Below are 19668 nucleotides of genomic sequence, written 5' to 3'. Positions count from 1 at the left end.
TCCATTGTTGTTAAAATATATACTAAAACAGTTTAAAACTTAAAAACATGGATACAACACAGAGAGAAATGTAGCTATATAAATGATAAAACAGCACAAGTACAGCTGTATGCAACATATTAAGGTTTCATAAAAATGTGCTCCATGATCCCCCTTTTTCACACAGTTACACGACTGTAAGTAATTTCGCACGTCTCTATGTAAACAAATTGATTTGTAGTTTTGTTACCTTATGTCAAAATGAAGTAAAAAAGAAAAGGAAACTTGTAATTAAAATGTTAAGTGATCAAGAATGTAAGATTAGAAAGACTGCATATTACCCAAAACTTGATCAAAAATGTGTTATCTAACATATTTTTAGGATTTTTTTAAATTTAAAACAAAGAGCCAAAATTAAAAGTTTTTCAGTTGTTTCAGATGGTAACATTTTATAATATTGAAAATATATTTCCAATAGCTACTTACCTCTCTCACATAATAGCTTTCCTAAATTTATGCTGCCCTCTATAAACACATTGTTTGGCTCACCACTAAACTTGAAGTTCCCTAATATCATAATAACATGTAATACAGCTGCATTGTAGCACACAAATGATCACATGACAACCTTTTACCAATAGGAGTGCAACATACCTTCCAAGCATAGTTGCCACCCTTTATACTGTACAGCACAATCACCACTTTAAGGTTTGGGAAAAAAAAAAAAGTACTAGAAGTGGGAAGAATGGATGAGAATAGTTAGTGAGGTTAGTATATACCAAAAATACATTTTCAGTGTTGGAAAATGATAACTACCAGTACAATACCTTACCTCCTATCACATAATAACTAAAATCCCACACTGAAATGATGGATGGACATATGAAAAAGTTATCTGGATGTGCACCCTTCAAAAAGCATCTAAAGAGAACTCATGGAATGTAATACCCTGAGATATAACGTCACATTCATGAGAGATCACATCACATCTGTATCAGGATATACTCTCTGAGCACTGTAAAGATATGTGTAGCTAATTCAAGCAGGAAAGATGCAAGTCAGTCAGTAAATGGATGTACCGTATGATGTAGAGTGGCTATAGCATGTCAGACTGTATTTGGTGGGTAAACTTCAGTCCAAAACCAGGCAGCATCAGTAATGTGTCTTCCAGTCTACAGTAGCAAGGTCCCATTCATTTTCTCCTCATGATTAAGAAGCAGAAAGGAAAAGCATTTTTTATCCAACAACCCAGACAGGGTATATGTGTGCATACCCAATACACAGCCAGCATTAGACTATCCAGTAAAAGGGAAAATGCAAATGTGAGAGGTCACCTGGAATATCAAACCTGGTGACATTGGGAATTTTTATCTGGTCTGCAGTAGAAAGAATGACCCTACCAACCACATGTTTGAGGACTCATTTTGGCTGGTCCCACACTAATTCAACACCAGACCACCTGAGAACTAACTTCCAAACAGTGGTAAAATGGGGGTAAAGTTAGCCAAAAGAGTAAAATGTATTTGGAGGATTCATCTAGTCCAAAACCAGGTGGCATTGGGTATTTGTCTTCTGGGCCATAGTAAAAGGAAAATACTCACCTTCTACACCAAAAGAAAACCACTGCCCACCTCTCAACTGAGTGGAAGTGGTCACACTCAAGAGCCTTCATGGTCTACCATTGCAGCAGCAAGGAACTGGTAAGTTGCAAAGACCAAAGACACCCACACTACACATGATGAGAAAGAGAATCTAATCCAGTAGGGAGTCCAGAAACACACAACACCTTAAGACTGAGCAAATGACCATGAAAATCCAATTTTGTAAAGCAGGTTGTTCCCAGTTTATTGAACTAGGACTGGAGGGATTGGTAGAAATCCTAACACTGCTTTACTTATGTTGATATGGACTGGAAAGGAACTAACTTATGAAGCCATGTATAGTGAAAAACCCTTGAGCAGTCTTGTGAAATACCCTATTTCATTAGTGAGTGTTACAGACCTTTAAACATTCCATGGTGGGGATTTAAAGGTAAGTATATCTAGAGGAGCACAACTTGCCACTGAGCAGCATCAAGAGATGTAAAAATAAACCACTGTAAAGATGAAATATATAAAAAGAGAATGTACTCATTCAGAATTGATAAGAGGTATATAGAATGGTAACACGAAGTTTAAATCTGGAAGAACAAGAGAAGGCCAGAAGATGAAGGAAATGTGCAACAAAAGTAAGTGGGGTAGTCATGTGCTCAGTCGCATGAACTCCTCCAATGAATTATAGAAGTGAAGAGCCAAACAGATAGTAAAGGCTCAAATTTGGTAAGAGGAGAGAGAGTCCATGTGAACATACATCCAATAAAGAATGGACTAAATGAATGAGGAGCTGTAGCCATCCCTTAAGAGTAATAGGAGAAATATCAAGAGTTTCAAAGAATAAATAGATGGGAATATGAACCATTAAAAGGAGCAATGTGGGCCAAAGGACAATAAACCACATGGCTTGAACAGAACAATATTAAGAGACAACAGAAAAAACAAAAAAGAGAAACAGCATTGTACTTTAATATTTCAGTTATTCTTAGTGTAAAATAAAGAATATGTTGAAAACTACAAATTCTCTCTTTACATGATACAAGAAACTGTATTAATTAAAAGTACACAATTTGTTATTCTCATAGTATACATGAGTGACATATCTCCTATGACCACAAAAAAGTAAAAAGTAAGACCTAAGCAAGGGATAGTACAAAGAACAAGAGACTAAAGGGATAAAAAGAGAAAGGTTAAGGAAATGTGGAACAGTATTCAGGTTCAAATCAGGAAGGACTGCAAGATAAAAATGAAAGTAACAAAAAAAAAACACAAAAAGGACAGGAGAAAATAATATGTGAAAACAATAAGAGAACCAGTAAGTAGTGCTACTCAGCAACCAGCCATGATAAAAACAAGCCTTATCTGAGCAGCATGAAAACATTTGGAAAGATGGAGGACAAAAGGAAGGGAATAGAATAAAACATGATGCAAAGACAAAATACAGAATTTGCACACCTTTCATGATAGACAAGGAAGGAAAAAGAACAAACTGAACAAGAAAAAAGGTTACTCATAAGGAATATAGAACAATTTGCAAGAGACCATATAAAACCTGCACTTGATGTCAGAGTAAGGATACTGATGGATGGGAGTGGGAGGAGTGAGGCTGAAGCAGTAGGGACAGTGGAAGGTGCAACAGAGTAAACCATGACTGAAATAGTCAGTATGAATGAAGTTATTAGGAAGATTCAACATGAAGGAGGGGAGAAGTAGGTAGGTAACATTGGAGAAGAATGTTGAACAAATATAAGACATCACAAATCTAGGAAACCTATTATGTAAGAAGAGGTATCATAGTGAAATACTGTTTAAAAAGTGCTTTGAAGTTTTGGTGCTTGTGAAAAATTCAGTTCAGGTATTTCTTAAGTGGGAATATATCTTGTTTTACTTTTCAAACATCCAATAACTACTCAGTATTGATTTCAAAAATGCTGGTATTAATATTTCAGTTATTCTTATTGTAGAATGAAATATTTGTTGAAAACTACAAATTCTGTCCTTACATAGTACAAAAAATTGTATTAACTAAAAGTACACACAATTTATTATTCTCTTAACTGAGAAGAGAAATTCTGGATTTTGTATTTCCAACCACAATAGCACCTTAGATACAGTTGAGGTAAACAGGCAGGTCAGAGAGCCCCTAGGGGTCAGGTATAATTATTCCCAATATTGAAATGTTGAAAGAGAGAATACAGCCAACTAGCAGCACCTGTTGCTACAAAAGGTTTCTGTGGTTTTTTGAATTGAATAATAAAATTGACCATCACTTATATTATAAAGTATTCACATCTAAAATTCCCTCACATCTCAAACCATGGAACCTTCGATTCACATGTTAACCACTGACCCATTCCCAGATCCTGATTAATTAATAGACCAGGTGTAGACTGTTAATTAACTCTATACTGACTATTTAAAAGTTTACTTAAAAATTTGATTGTTATCTAAAGTAGTATTAACAACTTAATTTCAAAAAATGGGGTTTATATCTAGTATTAATAAAGTTTGTGTTAAATGCAGTTAAACATATTGTACTTATTGTAAGAAATTAACCATTAAGCTGTTCTATAATTAGAAGTGTATAACTTTAATGATTACCATGTGGACAAAGTATGATCGAACTGCCCTTTCAACTCATTCAAGACTGTAGACTGAAGCTGATATTTATCTCAGAATTTGTAGATTGGTTCACTTTTGCTCTTTATTTATGTGAAAGGAATATATTCACAGCCAATAGCACAGCCAAGTATGTGCTTGGCTAATTTCAAGCCAAGTATGAATTTTAGACTTGAATCCAACTTCGTTATTTATTGATGTGTATTTCTCAAACTTGATATGCCAAAAAAAATCAAAGAGGTGCAAATGGTTTTTAATCACATCTTAATTTTCTGTCAAGCTTGTTTTTCATATTTTGTGTATAAACCTAGACACTTTTCTACTAAGCCAAACAGACAATCATTTTATGATCAGTTTTTAAACTTTCTCAGTATTAGAGCTGAAATTCAGTTTTTGTTGAAAATGGAAAAAGAGCTTTCCCATGTTTTAATTTTCTGCTAGGGTTGTTTGTCATGTTTTGAGTACAGATAATGAATTTCCTTTCATGCCAGATCAGGTCAGCTTTAATGCTTCTACAGTTAGATCTAATTGTTAAAAGTCTGCATTTAAAGCAGAATAATTAAAACTTCTTTAAGGTCAAGTGTTTTGGTCCAGTATCCTGTAAATGAAGAGCAACTGTGTAATGAAAGAGGTAAGAATAAACCTCTCAATAATTGTGTAGTTTGCAAACTTTGTTAATTGAAATAATGACACTAACATTGCTATACAATGAAACTGGAAATACACAGTGCAATACACACAAATTTATACTGTCAAATTTTATTGCTAGGAACCAACATTAAGACTAATGGGATTTGGAAATGAATTACGTTCATAAGGAAGAAAACTGATTATGATGAAACATTATTAAAAATTGACTACTATCTTAAGTTTCTAATAAAGTTCTCTTCATTACCCATTTATCTCCAAGCTTAATTTAGTTTGATTTTAGTGCATATACACTTACACTATTTAAGAAAATTGTTGCTATCAATCAATGTTTTTTTTTTATTATCCAAGTTGTTTATATTTGTTCATAAGGAATATCATAGTATTAAAGAGAATGATTGTTTATGCCACTTACCTTAATACTGTTGTTGTGCATTTTACCATTAGGTTGGTTCTTTTGGATTATTTAATAAAAATAATACTAAGTCCAGTCAACAAATCAATAACAAATGAGTTTATTTCTTTTATAATGTCTCTACAGGCTATGTTCATTTTCACAAGAATTCTCACTAATGGTATTTCTTCTAGCTTACAGAACAACTTTTCTGTACAATTCCATGATTAATTAATGGAGTGATGAAACATATATGATAACACATGCTACTAACACTAATCTGTATCACTCACTAAATAATTCAGTAATTTTTCAAATATTTCTTACTGATTTACCACTCCACAATACTTGTACTTAAACTTTACCTACCCCTACTCATAACAGTAATTTTTTAAACCATAATAACCTGCAAATGCTAGCAAACAATTAAATTATAGCATTGAAAATATAGCTTACAACAATACCATCAAAGTAATAAGATCAAAAACAGAAAACTTACTGGAAGCCAAAACATAAATCGTCCAGCAAGAAAATATCCACTAACTGTTCCCCTATTAGATCTGCACATAGACTAGAAAAAAACAGAAAAGCAATAACAAATTTATACAAAGTATCAATGGACAAAATACTCTTACAAAATAAAAACAATGAATAAAACAAAATACATAAGTAACATCAAAATATAGTGACTGATGTACTTCAAATTTACAATGTTACTTTACATAAGTCCAGTATTTTATCATGCAACTTTTTTATTTTACAGGAGTTCAAAGTCTATAAAAAATAACTGATATTTGAAATTTTGAATATTATTTTTAGTGGGATTAAATATTTTTAATTAGGATTAAATACAGTACTGTATATATTTTGAAGTTTTAACTCTTTCATTGTGGCTGGGATGCATATTTCCAAGATTAAATTTCTGTCCAACAGAATTCAACATTGTTGTACCTGTTGTTTGAAACTAGCCAATACAAGTTTGGATCTTTAACAATTACTAGGTAAAAATAATAAGAGCTAAGCATAAAATAGTTATACATGTTTTATATATGGTTTTACTGTAAAGCTTTGGTTAACATAGCCCTTTCAACTAGTTCAAGACTGTAGAATGAAGTTTGTAAAAACTGAAATATAGGAGTTTTAAGCATAAAAGCAACCACAAAATACCATATATTTAAAATCTACTACTATACCATATTCCTAGAGATTTAAATGTTTAATAAATATGTGAACAACTAACTTTCAGTTGTATTGATATATTATATATTTGTTTTAAGCTAAATCTTTAAGTTGAGATTCTTTTGTGAATATTTAAGTGATGATAGAGAATTTTTTCAAATGAATACAGCAAAGTTCCTAGTTAATGTTATTTATGTATTGAATTAACTTTTGAATATATATACATTCAGTCTTAATTATGTGCACATAAAATTATCAAATGAAGCAAGGAATACTTATTTGAAATAAAATAAAATAAATGAAAATTCAATTTAGTATATATTAAAGTGAAATTTGTGATAATAAACATTAAGAAAAGTAACTTACAAAAAGGCCAGTAGCCATCACCATCACAAAGTACAGACACACCACAAGGATATCCCACGAATTCATCTTCATATCAGTCATGTTTACATGCAGATGTGATCTATTTTCTTCAGAATTTAGCTTTTCAAGATTATCTGAAGAAAGTGTACTTATCTTTTCAGTTACAGAATGAAAATGTTACATAAAATAATATTATATAATTTAAACCATCAACTACATTTTGTGAGATAGCATATACCAGATATCCATTAACTAACAAACCAAAGCATCATTTGACATGAAGAAATACAGTGTCAATATACCAACAAAGCAGTTTTTCATACCAAACAAATTTTCTTTGTTCTTAATTATGTTTTCAAGTTAATTATATGAATGTTATTTACTGACAAAAAAAAACAACTGGGCCTACATTATTGCTATTTTTTTATAGCCTTTAAATAGTTAAATATACACAATTCAGTTTCTTCAGCCAGCATATGAATAACCAATAAAAAGATGTTATGTCACTCTTGGTTTGTTTGCTGTTAAGTGCAAAGCTACACAATGGACTGTTTGTGCTGTGTACTACTACAGATATCAAACTATCCAAAACTACAACTTAATTATTACTACCAATAATATTAGTACTCAAGTCACATTCTTTATCCATTACTATTAATAATAGTATTATTATGGTTACAAAGCATTATTCTGACCCTAAATTTCATTTTCAAGTTATAAAAATAAGCATCTTTCCATACAATCCTCGTTTCAATCGAATGATGTTGTTGTAATAACAGTAATACTAGTTTATTACTACAACTGACGTACAATCGTAAAATACACCACATTAGATATACGAGTTTGCAGCGCTTCGACTAAAGTAAAAAATAATAAAAATGCTATCACAACGAAAGAATATTGTTTCTAATCTAACCATTATTCGTTCAAAAAAAACCAAAACTCGTTTTGCATTTTTCGATATATCGCAAGTTATGCAATACCTCTCACTTACCTACAGCGAAAACCAAAAAACTGTGTATGTACTCTTACTGCAAGAAAAATGAAGTTCTACTGGTAAGCTATACACGGTATCGCTAATTTCTTTACATTTAAAAAAAAATATACTTGCAGAAGTTGAACTAGTTGACGTTGAAATATATTTTATACGTTTTGTAAATTCTTCGTTTCATAATGAAACAACTCTTCTTTTTATGATAATCACCTTTAATTTACTTGAAATAAAACAACCTTTCTTATAAGAGTATTACATCTTCACCTTTTACGTTTGACCATGCTCTTTAAATATCTGTTTGGAGTAACCAGTCTTAAAAATCAAAACACTAGAGCGAAATACGGTAACCGGTTTTCGAAAAATATGCTTTTTGCTGTCACCAGGGTTGTTAACAAGGTAAAAAAAAAAATATGGGTAACCACTAGTTTTTAGTTCCAAAAGCGTTTGTGGCAAATGCATTAGTAATGGTTGTTGTTTTGAATTCACTATAAAGCTACACGATAAGCTATCTGTGCTTTGCTAACTACGAGTATCGAAACCAGGTTTCTAGCGTTGTAAGTACAGAGATATACTACTATGCAATTGTGGATCGTTAAGAATAGAAAAATTATTTTGGTTTATAGTAGGATCATAATTTTGCTTTGTATATGATTACTTGTCTTTTTTTATTTTTATTTTCAATTAAGTTTACAGTAATATTTCTTTATGTATTTTTATTTAGCACCTAACAGTTGGCTAGTTTGATTGATTTAGTTTTATTTAAAAGAAATTAATATGTAATTTTATAACATGTTTATTTGTTTAGAATTAAGCACAAAGCTGCACAATGGACTATCTGTGCTATGCCGACCACACGTATCGAAACCCGGTTTTTAGCGATGTGAGTCTATAGATATACCGCTGTACCACTGGGGAACGTTATAACGTCTATGGAGTGTTGAATAAACTATTTCATAAATAGCATATACTTAGTAATTATCAAATTGTTGAATATAAAATGTAATCTTTGTAAGGATTTCAAGTGGAAAAATTTGATTATTTGCACTTTATTTCTTTTTGCGTACATGATGAATAATAATCTGTGCTTATTTCACATATTTATTAAAAAACAAAACCTTTGTAAGAGTCTTGCCTGGATAGACATTTTTGTCTGTGCTTGACTTGGGAGTTAAAGTTCTATTCAGACTTCTTCTTGTCTGACTATTTATCTCAATGGGTACACGAGAAATTTTGAAGTAATATATGAGAGGGAAGAGAACTTGTCAACATTATCCACCGCCAACTTTTGGAATTTTTTAGCAAAGAATAGTGGGATTGATTATAACATTACAATGTTACCACGGCTGAAAAGTCGTGCAGGTTTGGTGATAGGGTTGGATTTCGTAACCCGCAAATTGCAAGGGAGCACTCTAAAACGCTTAAAACATTTCATTACCAGTTAAAAAAAAAACTGCCGGGTAACACGAAAGCTAATACATGATCTACACTTTCGAGACATGTGCAAAACTTTTAGAAATATCTCTTTTTTAAAGATAATGTTTTTATTCGAAATACGTTTCAAATACAATTTAAACTCATTTCTTTTAAATTACAAGTTCATGAATGCTTAACGACAGATCTAAGTACTGAAAAATATATCTGCTACAAAATAAATCAGTTTTTTAAGTGTTGATAATACTTATTTATATTAAAAATTAAATAACTTGTGCAGTGGCACAAGAGCTCAGTATTTAGAGGAGGGTTTCTGTTCTGCCTGCGTGTTCTGGGGACTGTCAAATGTGTACTAGAGAAGTTCGTACTATGGATATACGTAAGAGTTAAATTTAAATAACATAAATTGTGTAATTTAAACATAATTTTCTTACTGAATTATTTTGAATAATAATGGATTATTATGATAGGAAAACATATTAAAGAAGGTAAGATTCAAAATATATTTGGGGTATCTGGCTTCAACATATAACGTGTATAAGAATTTGTAATAAACAAAAGCTATTTTTATATTAGGACAATTTCATTGCATAAATGTTCAAGAAATGTAGCAAAATTCTGGAAAATATTCAAATTATAGCAATTTTATCAATTAACAAAGAATTTTTAATCTGTAAAACTTTAGATAGATAATTTTTATGAATGTCTTATAGTTATTGAAATTTTTTATTGATTTGCTATATAAATAAGATGCTTAAATTTTCAATATTTATAGTTTAGGTTCATAAAAGAAAATAAGAAGTTAGAAAATATTAAAACTTAATCATCTAGAATGGTAAAAACTTTTCCATTAAAAGACAATAAAGATAAAATCTGTCGTGCTCTATTACCCCAAATCAACACTTATGTTTCTCGTTTGTTCGTCAAAGATTTATTCTTGCTTTATTTTTGTGGATAAGTTGTGACTGAATCAACTATTGATGAATGTGTAATAGTTTATGGGTATCACTTAAGAGATTACAACGCTTTATCACGTGTATTTTAGTTCTTGTATATTGAATATATGTGATAATAATTCTGTAAGACCTAAATTGTAACATACAGAGTATTTTATTTCTTTAGGAAGCTTAATTTTGTTTTTTAACTACTGATCGCGAGTGAAATTTATAAGGTAATTATTTTTATTTATAAATTTTGCTTAAATTCGATTCCTCAAACGTTCGATTACAAGCTCAAGAACGACCACACGTAGTAGGGTAGAATCTCAGACATAGAATAAGTAGAATCTCAGACATAGAATAAGTAGAATCTCAGACATAGAATTAGTAGAATCTCAGACATAGAATTAGTAGAATCTCAGACATAGAATTAGTAGAATCTCAGACATAGAATAAAATCCAATGAGTGAAAGGCAAGTTTTTTAAATTAGTTTACCAAAACACAATTAATGTCGTTAAAGCTATGAAACGTAAGTATAGTTTACTGTGCTATAAATAAAAACACATTTTTGAACATAAATAACACACTGAAATAAATAAGTCCTGAACAATATCTTATAATGTATTTAAAACATTATAATTATGAAAAATAATTGTATTTTCAAACAGTGTGCAAAACTTGTTATCAATTCAGAGCAAAAAACCTTGATGGGAAAATGTGGATCAATGGCACGGAAATATAACTTTCGATTTCTTTTTAACTTTTTCACATAAAATAAAAATATTATATGAGAATGTTAGTGTTTACGAAACTTTATTTTAACTTTATTTTAATAACTTAAAACTTTCACGTTTTTAATAATCAGAGTTTTAGTTCAATTAAACAAACATTGTTATTAACTGACTTCTGCTCAAATAGCAATATTTTATTATCTTTATAGGTCAAACGATCAGGAGTAACATTGCTGTCTCATAATTTAATGTTTGAAGTGTTTAACCAGTGAAAAAAAAAATTAAATTACAAGTCATGGAAGGCCAAAACCAGTCGGCTTATGTTCACATTTATTTATAACACAGTATCTATGTTTCTCCATGAGGACCATTCTTCAAAATCGAAAGTATTCATCGTGTCACCTAAGATAAAGAATTTCCGGTAAGATAAGACGGACAATTGATCTTTCACTTTGTGGCGTCTCTTAGTCTTACATACATATATACATCAAAACGAAGACATTTTGTGCCTTCATCAAAAATGATAAGTTTGTAAGAGCTTTCAGAACCTTCGTCTCTGAACACTCAAATTTGTTATCATAAGAGATAATAAAGATCGAGTGGTAAAATTTAACCAATATGAGAGCTATTTGTAATAATAATAATAATAAAGAACTTGATTCCTATAAATATTAAAGCGAAACATAGCACAAAGAGCAAATAATAACACAATAGAATCGATGCTTCAAGTACAAACAGTAGACAATTTCAGTTCAAGTTGTTTATACCTTTAAAGGACTGTGAATAACTAAGTGTTCAAAAGGCACTAAGACATTACTAATAGAATTTTATTGGAATATATGGGAGTAAACAGGTTAGTCACAAAGTTTCTGTAATTCTCTTGTAACTAATGAGCTTTATTATTTTCTTTGAATTATTTAGCTATTTAATTATAAACAATTCATACGTTCAACTAAAAATTATATGGTATTTTAACCATAACACGCTTTAGTATAAATATTTATTTACTACGTGTAAAACACATTGTATTATTTTGAGATAAATCAGTGAAAATATATAATAAATTATTGTTAAAATATGATAACCAAACAGAAAGGAACAACTATTTGGTAATAATATATATTTTATTTATCAAAATATGTAGTTGCTTGTCTAAATGAAAAAGTACGGTATGAAGTATCTATAGTGTGTTCACCGTGGTAATCTAATCTTAAATTTTAGCAAATTAACTATTGAGTCCTAGGATTTAGGCAGATAGGGTTGGGTATGTCTAATACTGTTTATGGAATATGATAACTACATAATTAGAGTTTTATTTCCTGCATATCTTAATTATGTAGTAAAATATTTATCGCCCTAAAATTGTACCAATGGTAACTTTGTAGGCACTTAATCTTAAAAATAGGGTTTTAATATTTGCGGTTGGCACAACATACATATCCCATTGCGTTGCTTTGGCTTTAACAGCAAACAATCACACAGAAAAAAAAACTACAATTTTTTACCTGTTTTATAAGACCGCTGAGATATTTTAATGCAAAGATCGTGTATGTCTGATGCTTTGTATTTCTTATTTTTCACTGTATTTGGGCTAGTTATATTGACCTGTAAAACACACACACACACATATATATATATAACTTCTTAGGTATTTTCTCATTTAACAGAAATATTTAATGATGATTTCTCGCAACCTGGTGGTCTCGGTTCTGGTGATTCTAGTTTTAATGGTATATGTCAAAGGGTTACCTATTGAAGCAGCTGAAGACGACAGTTTCCGTAGTGAGCTCTGCTCTTACTTGTGTACAAAAAACCCTCCAGAAGGTGGAACATACTGTAACTGTGACAAACATCCTCTGGGAAAAAGATCTCCGAAAACGTAAAAGTAAACTTTATTTATTTTCTATTTTTTCAAACTTAATATTCTGTCCTTGTTTCATTTTAAAGTTTAAGCCTTTAAACAAATTTGTTGTGCCTTTCTCAAATTTATGGGTATTTAAATTAAAAGATAATTTTCAAACGTTCACGCAATTTATTTACATTTTGACAGGTTATATAAACGTTTAGTGGTAATATTTTGAAGATTTTGTTTATTTGGAATTAAGCACAAAGCTACACATTGGGGTGTCTGTGCTCTGCCCACCACGGGTATTGAAACCCGGTTTTTAGCGATGTGAGTCCGCAGACATGCCGCTGTGTTACTTGGGGGCGTTTGTTGAAGAACGACTGTTCTGATGTTAGCTTGGCTTAGACTTAAAGTAATATGAATTATATAGTGATTGAGTAATTTTTTGAAGCTCATAAAGTACATTTTATACTTTTTTATTTTCTGTTTTATAACTGCTTATGATTTTATGATTTTATTTACTTTAGAGTTTATAATAAGATAAGTGATATATTAAATCGTTTAAAAATCATACTTAATATTTCAGTAAATATTACTGAGGTTTCCTATGTACTTGAAATAGAAAATAAGTGATTTCATCCAATATTTTAGTCTGTCCTATATGGACAATGTAGCAGCAGTAAAAACACAAAATTACTTCATACGATGTGGATTCAACTGGCAATGACATGAACAAAATAATTTGAAAGACAAGTTTTTATTAACACCTTATCCATATATGTCATGAAAACCATAATATCCGGAACTGGTCACGTTTTCAACTAAATTATATGCATAACACTACCGAACATTCTCAAAGAACTAAAATGATAGAACAATTTTGTATTCTTTCATTCCATTAAAGAGTTATACTTAATAAATATATGCTGATATTTTTCTGTTTAACCAATATCAAATTGCTTCTGTTTAACCAATATGAAACTTGAAAGTAAAAAAAAAACAACTTTAATACGATAGTAAAATAATCAAAAGTGTTTTGTCAAGATAAGGAACTGAGAAAAGGCTGCCAAATGTTTCTTAAACTTCATTCAGAAGGTTATGCATATTTCAAGGTTGTAAGGGCTTGACAGTATTACCTCATTCAAATGTAATGTATATTTTAAGGTTGTAAGGGTTTGACAGTATTACCTCATTCAGAAGGTAATGTATATTTCAAGGCTGTGAAGACTTGACAGTATTACCTCATTCAAATGTAATGTATATTTCAAGGTTGTAAGGGCTTGACAGTATTACCTCATTCAAATGTAATGTATATTTTAAGGTTGTAAGGGTTTGACAGTATTACCTCATTCAGAAGGTAATGTATATTTCAAGGCTGTGAAGACTTGACAGTATTACCTCATTCAAATGTAATGTATATTTTAAGGTTGTAAGGGCTTGACAGTATTACCTCATTCAGAAGGTAATGTATATTTCAAGGCTGTGAAGACTTGACAGAATTAACTCATTCAGAAGGTAATGTATATTTCAAGGCTGTGAAGACTTGACAGGATTAACTCATTCAGAAGGTAATGTATATTTCAAGGCTGTGAAGACTTGACAGGATTAACTCATTCAGAAGGTAATGTATATTTCAAGGTTGTAAGGACTTGATAGTATTACCTCATTCAGAAAATAATGTATATTTCAAGGTTGTAAAACTTGACATGATTACCTTATTCAAAAGGTAATGTATATTTCAAGGTTGTAAGGACTTGATAGTATTACCTCATTCAGAAAATAATGTATATTTCAAGGTTGTAAAACTTGACATGATTACCTTATTCAAAAGGTAATGTATATTTCAAGGTTGTAAGGACTTGACAGTATTACCTCATTCAGAAGGTAATGTATATTTTAAGGTTGTAAGAATTTGACAGTATTACCTCATTCAGAAGGAAATGTATATTTCAAGGTTGTAAGGATTTGACAATATTACTTCATTCAGAAGATAATGTATATTTCACGGTTGTAAGTGTTTGACAGTATTACCTCATTCAGAAGGTAATGTATATTTCACGGTTGTAAGTGTTTGACAGTACTACCTCATTCAGAAGGTAATGTATATTTCAAGGCTGTGAAGACTTGACAAGATTAACTCATTCAGAAGGTGTTTATTTGAATATTGTAAGGATTTGACAGTATTATCTCCTTTAGAAGGTGATGCATATTTCAAGGTTGTAAGGACTTGACAGAATTTTATTTCTTTTTGTTAAACAGCACAAGACTGTAAAATTATAACGCATTACCTAATATGTACATCTTTGCTAATTTTCCAGGGAGCCGGTTGTGTAACTGCATGTTTCAGTTGAATGTCCAACGAGTTTTACTACTGACGTAGGTATAGCTTATATTTTGTTGCAATTACAAGGAAAATTTTGGCTGTAGCGTTAAGATGTGTTTTACATTAATGAAGTGAGTGTAAAATGTTATGAGTTTTTCGTGGTTATTTGAAGTTTTATTTTTCATTAAGGTTTATACATAATTATCAGGCAAAATGAGATTATCAATCATAAGATTCATAGAATGCTTATATATTTTTTATCATCTGATATTGTATTATCTTGTACAGAATATTATAGCACTCACATGAATTAATAGTTTTTTATTCTATTATCTGGGATTAATTAACTAAAAGGTAGAAAATGGTTAAAAATTAATTTACAATTTAATCAAATGTTAAGATTTTAATTCTTATATTTTGTAGATATATTTAGAATATAAACTCGAATTAAAATTTTCTTTGCGAGGAAACTCGGTATTTGTTCTTTCTAAAATATTTCTAGCTACATTTAAAGGTCTCTAACATTTCTATATTAAACAGTTTAACTGAGCGTTTTGTATTGACGTTGAATAAATTAGCAATATTCGAATAGTCGAAACCATATTTTTTATACAGTGAGTTTGAAGAGTTTTTATTTCACTAATGTGAAAGCACAAAAACAAGTTGAATGCTAAACAATTATCAGCTTTATGAAGAGTTGGCAGGAGTTAGCTGTTTTGAGATAATGATAATGAAAAATATTTCTAGTTGCCACTGAAGAACAGATACTCATCTTTTAGTTGATTACATGTTAGAAGAGTTTTCAAATCTAACTTATATTGTAAATTCTTCAATTTACAATCTTGAGTATTTGTAAGATACATTAATTATTCCCTCTTTTGCAGTCATGATATTTCAGTACTGTAGCGTTTAATTCGTATTTATCAAAACCTTTCTTAACGAGTTGTTATTATAGAAAGCGCGCATTTCTTATGTTTGACGGCTTTAATAAAATTATGAAATTAACTTTTATTGTCTTTTTTGTTGCGAAACCTATTTGAGGTTAAAGGTTAATAATTATGAATAGGGTCGTAAAATCTTATCTGGAACTTTCGAGAAATAAAAGGGAACACTTATGTGTAAAAAATAAATAAACATATATCTGTAACCATTCTAGCTGTATTAATGAAAGGTTTCATAAGTACAAAATTAAACCGTGTTTCATGACAAAGCTCCAAAGATGTCTATAATATGCTTTATAATTTGTACAATGAGACTGAAATTACAGTAAAAATTGCATTTACAAATCTTCACATTTATATATATATATTGAACACCTAGTGTAAAATTTCTGTGTCTGTAAAAAGAAATGTAAAACATATTCAATGTAATGTATAAAACAATTGGGTCAACCAGTTCTTTTTATATTCGAAAATAAAATATTATCAAACTAAATTAGTTTACGGATACGCATGTTAAATGTTTTTGTATTTTGATACTATTATGAGTATTCATTAGACTTTTTCCTATTAGCTGTCGATTAACTCTCAAATAATATATTTTTTTTTTAAATGAGCTCAATATTTTCAAATACATTATGTTTTTGTTATTAAAATCACCACATATTTTTCACGTAAAAATATTTTTTGTTCAAACTTTAATGAATATGAATGAAAAAGAAACAAGTTCTCCCTTTCATGTTAATTGTTTCAAAGGCTATTAGCATTATTTTGTTGATTTTTTACCCTAAAATAGATTTATTTCTTACAGTTACGTTTTCAGTTATAATATGTTATTTTAGATTAATTTTTACTGATACTGAGTTTTTTGTTGTGAAAGTACTTGTAAATATGAATGTTATTTGGTAATTAATATAAAATGATTCGTTATAATTTTATTCCTGAATTTTGTTTGTAGACGTGAAATTATGCCATTGTGTTCGAATGAATTTGTAAACAACATGAACATCAATAAATAAATAACTGACAATTTTAGTTTACTAATGAATTAGAGATTGTGTTTGGCATTTTCAACAGTTTTTTTTTTCCACTGGATGGCATAACAAATATGAGTATTGTTTTTAAAATCCTTTATGAAAACTTATAAAAAATAAATTTCCATTTTAGCTACGACCGAGAGAGCGACATCAAGATTATTTAATTTAAACAGTAACCAAAATTTATTTTTCTCAGAGTTAGTTAAATGATTTCTTATTTTTGGAAATGTTATCACAATCTAATTAGAGGGTAGGTTGTTCATTGTGTTGATATCACTTTAAAGTTCATAAAGTTCTAAATGATAATTAAGAAGCCATATTTTGCAAAACAAAACGTGTGAACTTAAAGACGATTTAATTAGAAGAATAGCTTATTGCCAGGAGCTCACGTTTTTCTCATAAACTCTGGATTGTTTAAGTTACACGTACTTTGAATAGGTAAACTAGAGAAAAGGCAAATAATCAACAGCACCTACTATCAAAACGTGATGTAATATGTGTGTGTGTATACATATCTTACGTTAATGGTACAGAAACCACTGAACTTCGAATCCACAGTCTGGTACGCCAACCAATGGATTGCGCTCAAAGCATTTCCAGGCAGATATACTTTATAATGTTGGGCACTGTTGCCTGAGACACATGAACGTCATTTGTTACTGACTTTTGTGATTGTAGATTTACAACCCGTTAGAAGACGCTGTATATATAGATGTAGTTTGACTTGTTGCAGGTCTTTTTCTTAATGGCTTATAGGCGGAAGCTGATCCACAATCTTTTGTTTTCCATTGCATTCAGGCACCAGGAATATTCTCGTCTTAAATACTCAAAATATCTCATTTAAACTCATCTTAATGATCTTTTACACACCATTCTCAAAAGTGATCGATGTTTGGTGGCACCACACTACCTATACAATATTAAACAATATTAAAATCTGTTTCTGATAACTATCATCCGCTTTTTTCTCTCAAAATTGAGATTTAGGTCTAGAAGTGACCTCTCCTTTCCACCTTTCATATTGCAGTTTGTTTTTCTTATTGATTTAATGCGTGAGCTATTGTATTTTCTGTCGTATGCTTATTTATTATGTCACCTCCTTGAATAGTGGTAAGTCTTCGAATTTACAAAGTTAAAATGAAGGACTGGATTCTCCTCAGAGGACACAACAAGTAGCCCGATGTGGCTTTGCTATAAGAAAACACTTATTGTTATTTATCTCTTTTTCAGCGCCATCTCCATATATTTTATCTAGTTTTTATTGTGTTTATTGCGCAGGCATTATTTTATTTCTTGTATTGTTGTGTTTTATACTTTTTGTGTTGTAGAGTTTATGAACTGTTGATTTATGTATGGGATTAGGAGTATAAAGTACTGTTTGACTATTCTTGATGACAAGAAACCCACTTGAAATAAAAAAAAAATTACAAAAACCTGAAGGTGACCAAGGAAGGTCGAAATGTTGTCTCTGCTTATTTATAAAAGTGTTAATACCCATAACAGCTGTCCTGAGATACTGTTTGACTATGTTTATGATTAGTGTGATGCAGTCTTCTTGTGTGTTTCGATGTTAAATAGCAAAGTCGTAATATTTTTTATTTCTTGGGTGATTGGGTTTAGTGTGTGTTCTTGACTGTTTTGTTGTTGTAGGTGGTGTGTTATGTTTACTGTGGCTTGTGCTTCTCTTTGCTTAATTTGTTTGTGCGGTTCGTTCTTGTGGATTTGTGTTTGTGCTAATGTTGATGAATTTATTTGTTTCTTTTAAATTTCGCACAAAACTACAAGGGTTATCTGCGTCAGCCGTCCCAAATTTGGCAATGAAAGAGTAGAGAAAAGGCAGCAAATCATCATTACTCACCGCCAAGTCTTGGGTTACTCTGTTACCAATGAATAGTGAGACTGATCGTTATATTATAACACTCCCACAGCTAAAAGGGCAAGCACGCTGGTGGGACGGAGATTCGAACCTTCGAGCCTCAGATTGCGAGTCAAACGCCCGAATCATCTGACTATGACGGGTCTCATTGGTGAGACAGCAGTAAGTGTACGCACTTACAATGCTAAAATAGGGGTATAGATTCTATGTGGTGGACACAGCAAATAGGTCAATATGGTTTTGCTTTGAAAAAAATATAGACAAAACAAAAGTGATGAATGTCATTTCACGGCGACTTTATATTGCTTATGGAAGTGAGAGACTTGCTGATTTATATGCTTAAAATCGTTTTGATATAATGCAGTAAGCCCTCTGTATGTCGATTAATTTTATTATACATATAAAGTAAAACTTACGGTTTACATTAAGTTTTATCAGTTATTTTAGAAAAACTGATTTAATAGTATAAACATTCCATCACTGTGGACTCCCCTTTTATTTAAGCTTAGATAAGATTTTTGGATTATTTACATTAAATTCTGTATTCAATTTTAAAGAATTAGCAATCAAAGTTGTGTTTAGACATTACGTGGAATTCAATATTAAAGTAATTTACAATCTTAAACACCTTCAACAAAAACTAGAAAAACAAACGTTTAACCGTATCTTACTCGAATAATCCACGTTTTGTCACACACGTACTACCACTGGCGCTTTCAGTGCTATTGACTATCGTTTTATTGCTTCAAATCACCAAGCTTACATTTGTGAAGGCC

At 30.5% G+C, this 19668-nt stretch overlaps 1 protein-coding gene and 1 long non-coding RNA gene across 13 annotated transcripts in view; one reads left to right on the top strand and one right to left on the bottom strand.

Moving 5' to 3' along the window:
- The window catches only part of LOC143249207 (sodium/mannose cotransporter SLC5A10-like), a 62809-nt gene extending 54665 nt beyond the window's left edge, over nucleotides 1-8144 (bottom strand). The window contains exons 1-3 of one of the 10 annotated variants that reach the window (XM_076498680.1): nucleotides 8036-8144; nucleotides 6778-6911; nucleotides 5732-5803 (exon numbers count right to left, since the gene is read on the bottom strand). In XM_076498680.1, coding sequence (XP_076354795.1) covers nucleotides 5732-5803; nucleotides 6778-6858 — 153 coding nt within the window. In that variant the 5' untranslated portion in view covers nucleotides 6859-6911; nucleotides 8036-8144. Of the gene's footprint in view, nucleotides 1-5731; nucleotides 5804-6777; nucleotides 7306-7472; nucleotides 7607-7693; nucleotides 7735-7771 lie in introns of those variants that run through there. The other 9 variants (XM_076498681.1, XM_076498687.1, XM_076498679.1 and 6 more) reach the window with 9 other exon arrangements.
- Nucleotides 8145-8205: 61 nt separating this feature from the next.
- LOC143249209 (uncharacterized) lies at nucleotides 8206-15358 on the top strand. Of its 3 annotated transcripts, XR_013027630.1 has the most exons (4): nucleotides 8206-8325; nucleotides 11082-11293; nucleotides 12540-12751; nucleotides 15037-15358. It is a non-coding gene; the product is annotated as an uncharacterized LOC143249209 (long non-coding RNA). The 3 variants fall into 3 exon arrangements; XR_013027629.1 differs by lacking the exons at nucleotides 8206-8325; nucleotides 11082-11293 and adding an exon at nucleotides 11435-11725; XR_013027631.1 differs by lacking the exons at nucleotides 8206-8325; nucleotides 11082-11293 and adding an exon at nucleotides 11452-11725 and having other exon boundaries at nucleotides 12540-12757.
- Nucleotides 15359-19668: the final 4310 nt, after the last annotated feature.

The sequence above is a fragment of the Tachypleus tridentatus genome, chromosome 4 (assembly GCF_004210375.1).
Source record: "Tachypleus tridentatus isolate NWPU-2018 chromosome 4, ASM421037v1, whole genome shotgun sequence".
Lineage (NCBI taxonomy): Eukaryota > Metazoa > Arthropoda > Merostomata > Xiphosura > Limulidae > Tachypleus > Tachypleus tridentatus.
This window is presented reverse-complemented; position numbering and strand designations above follow the sequence as displayed.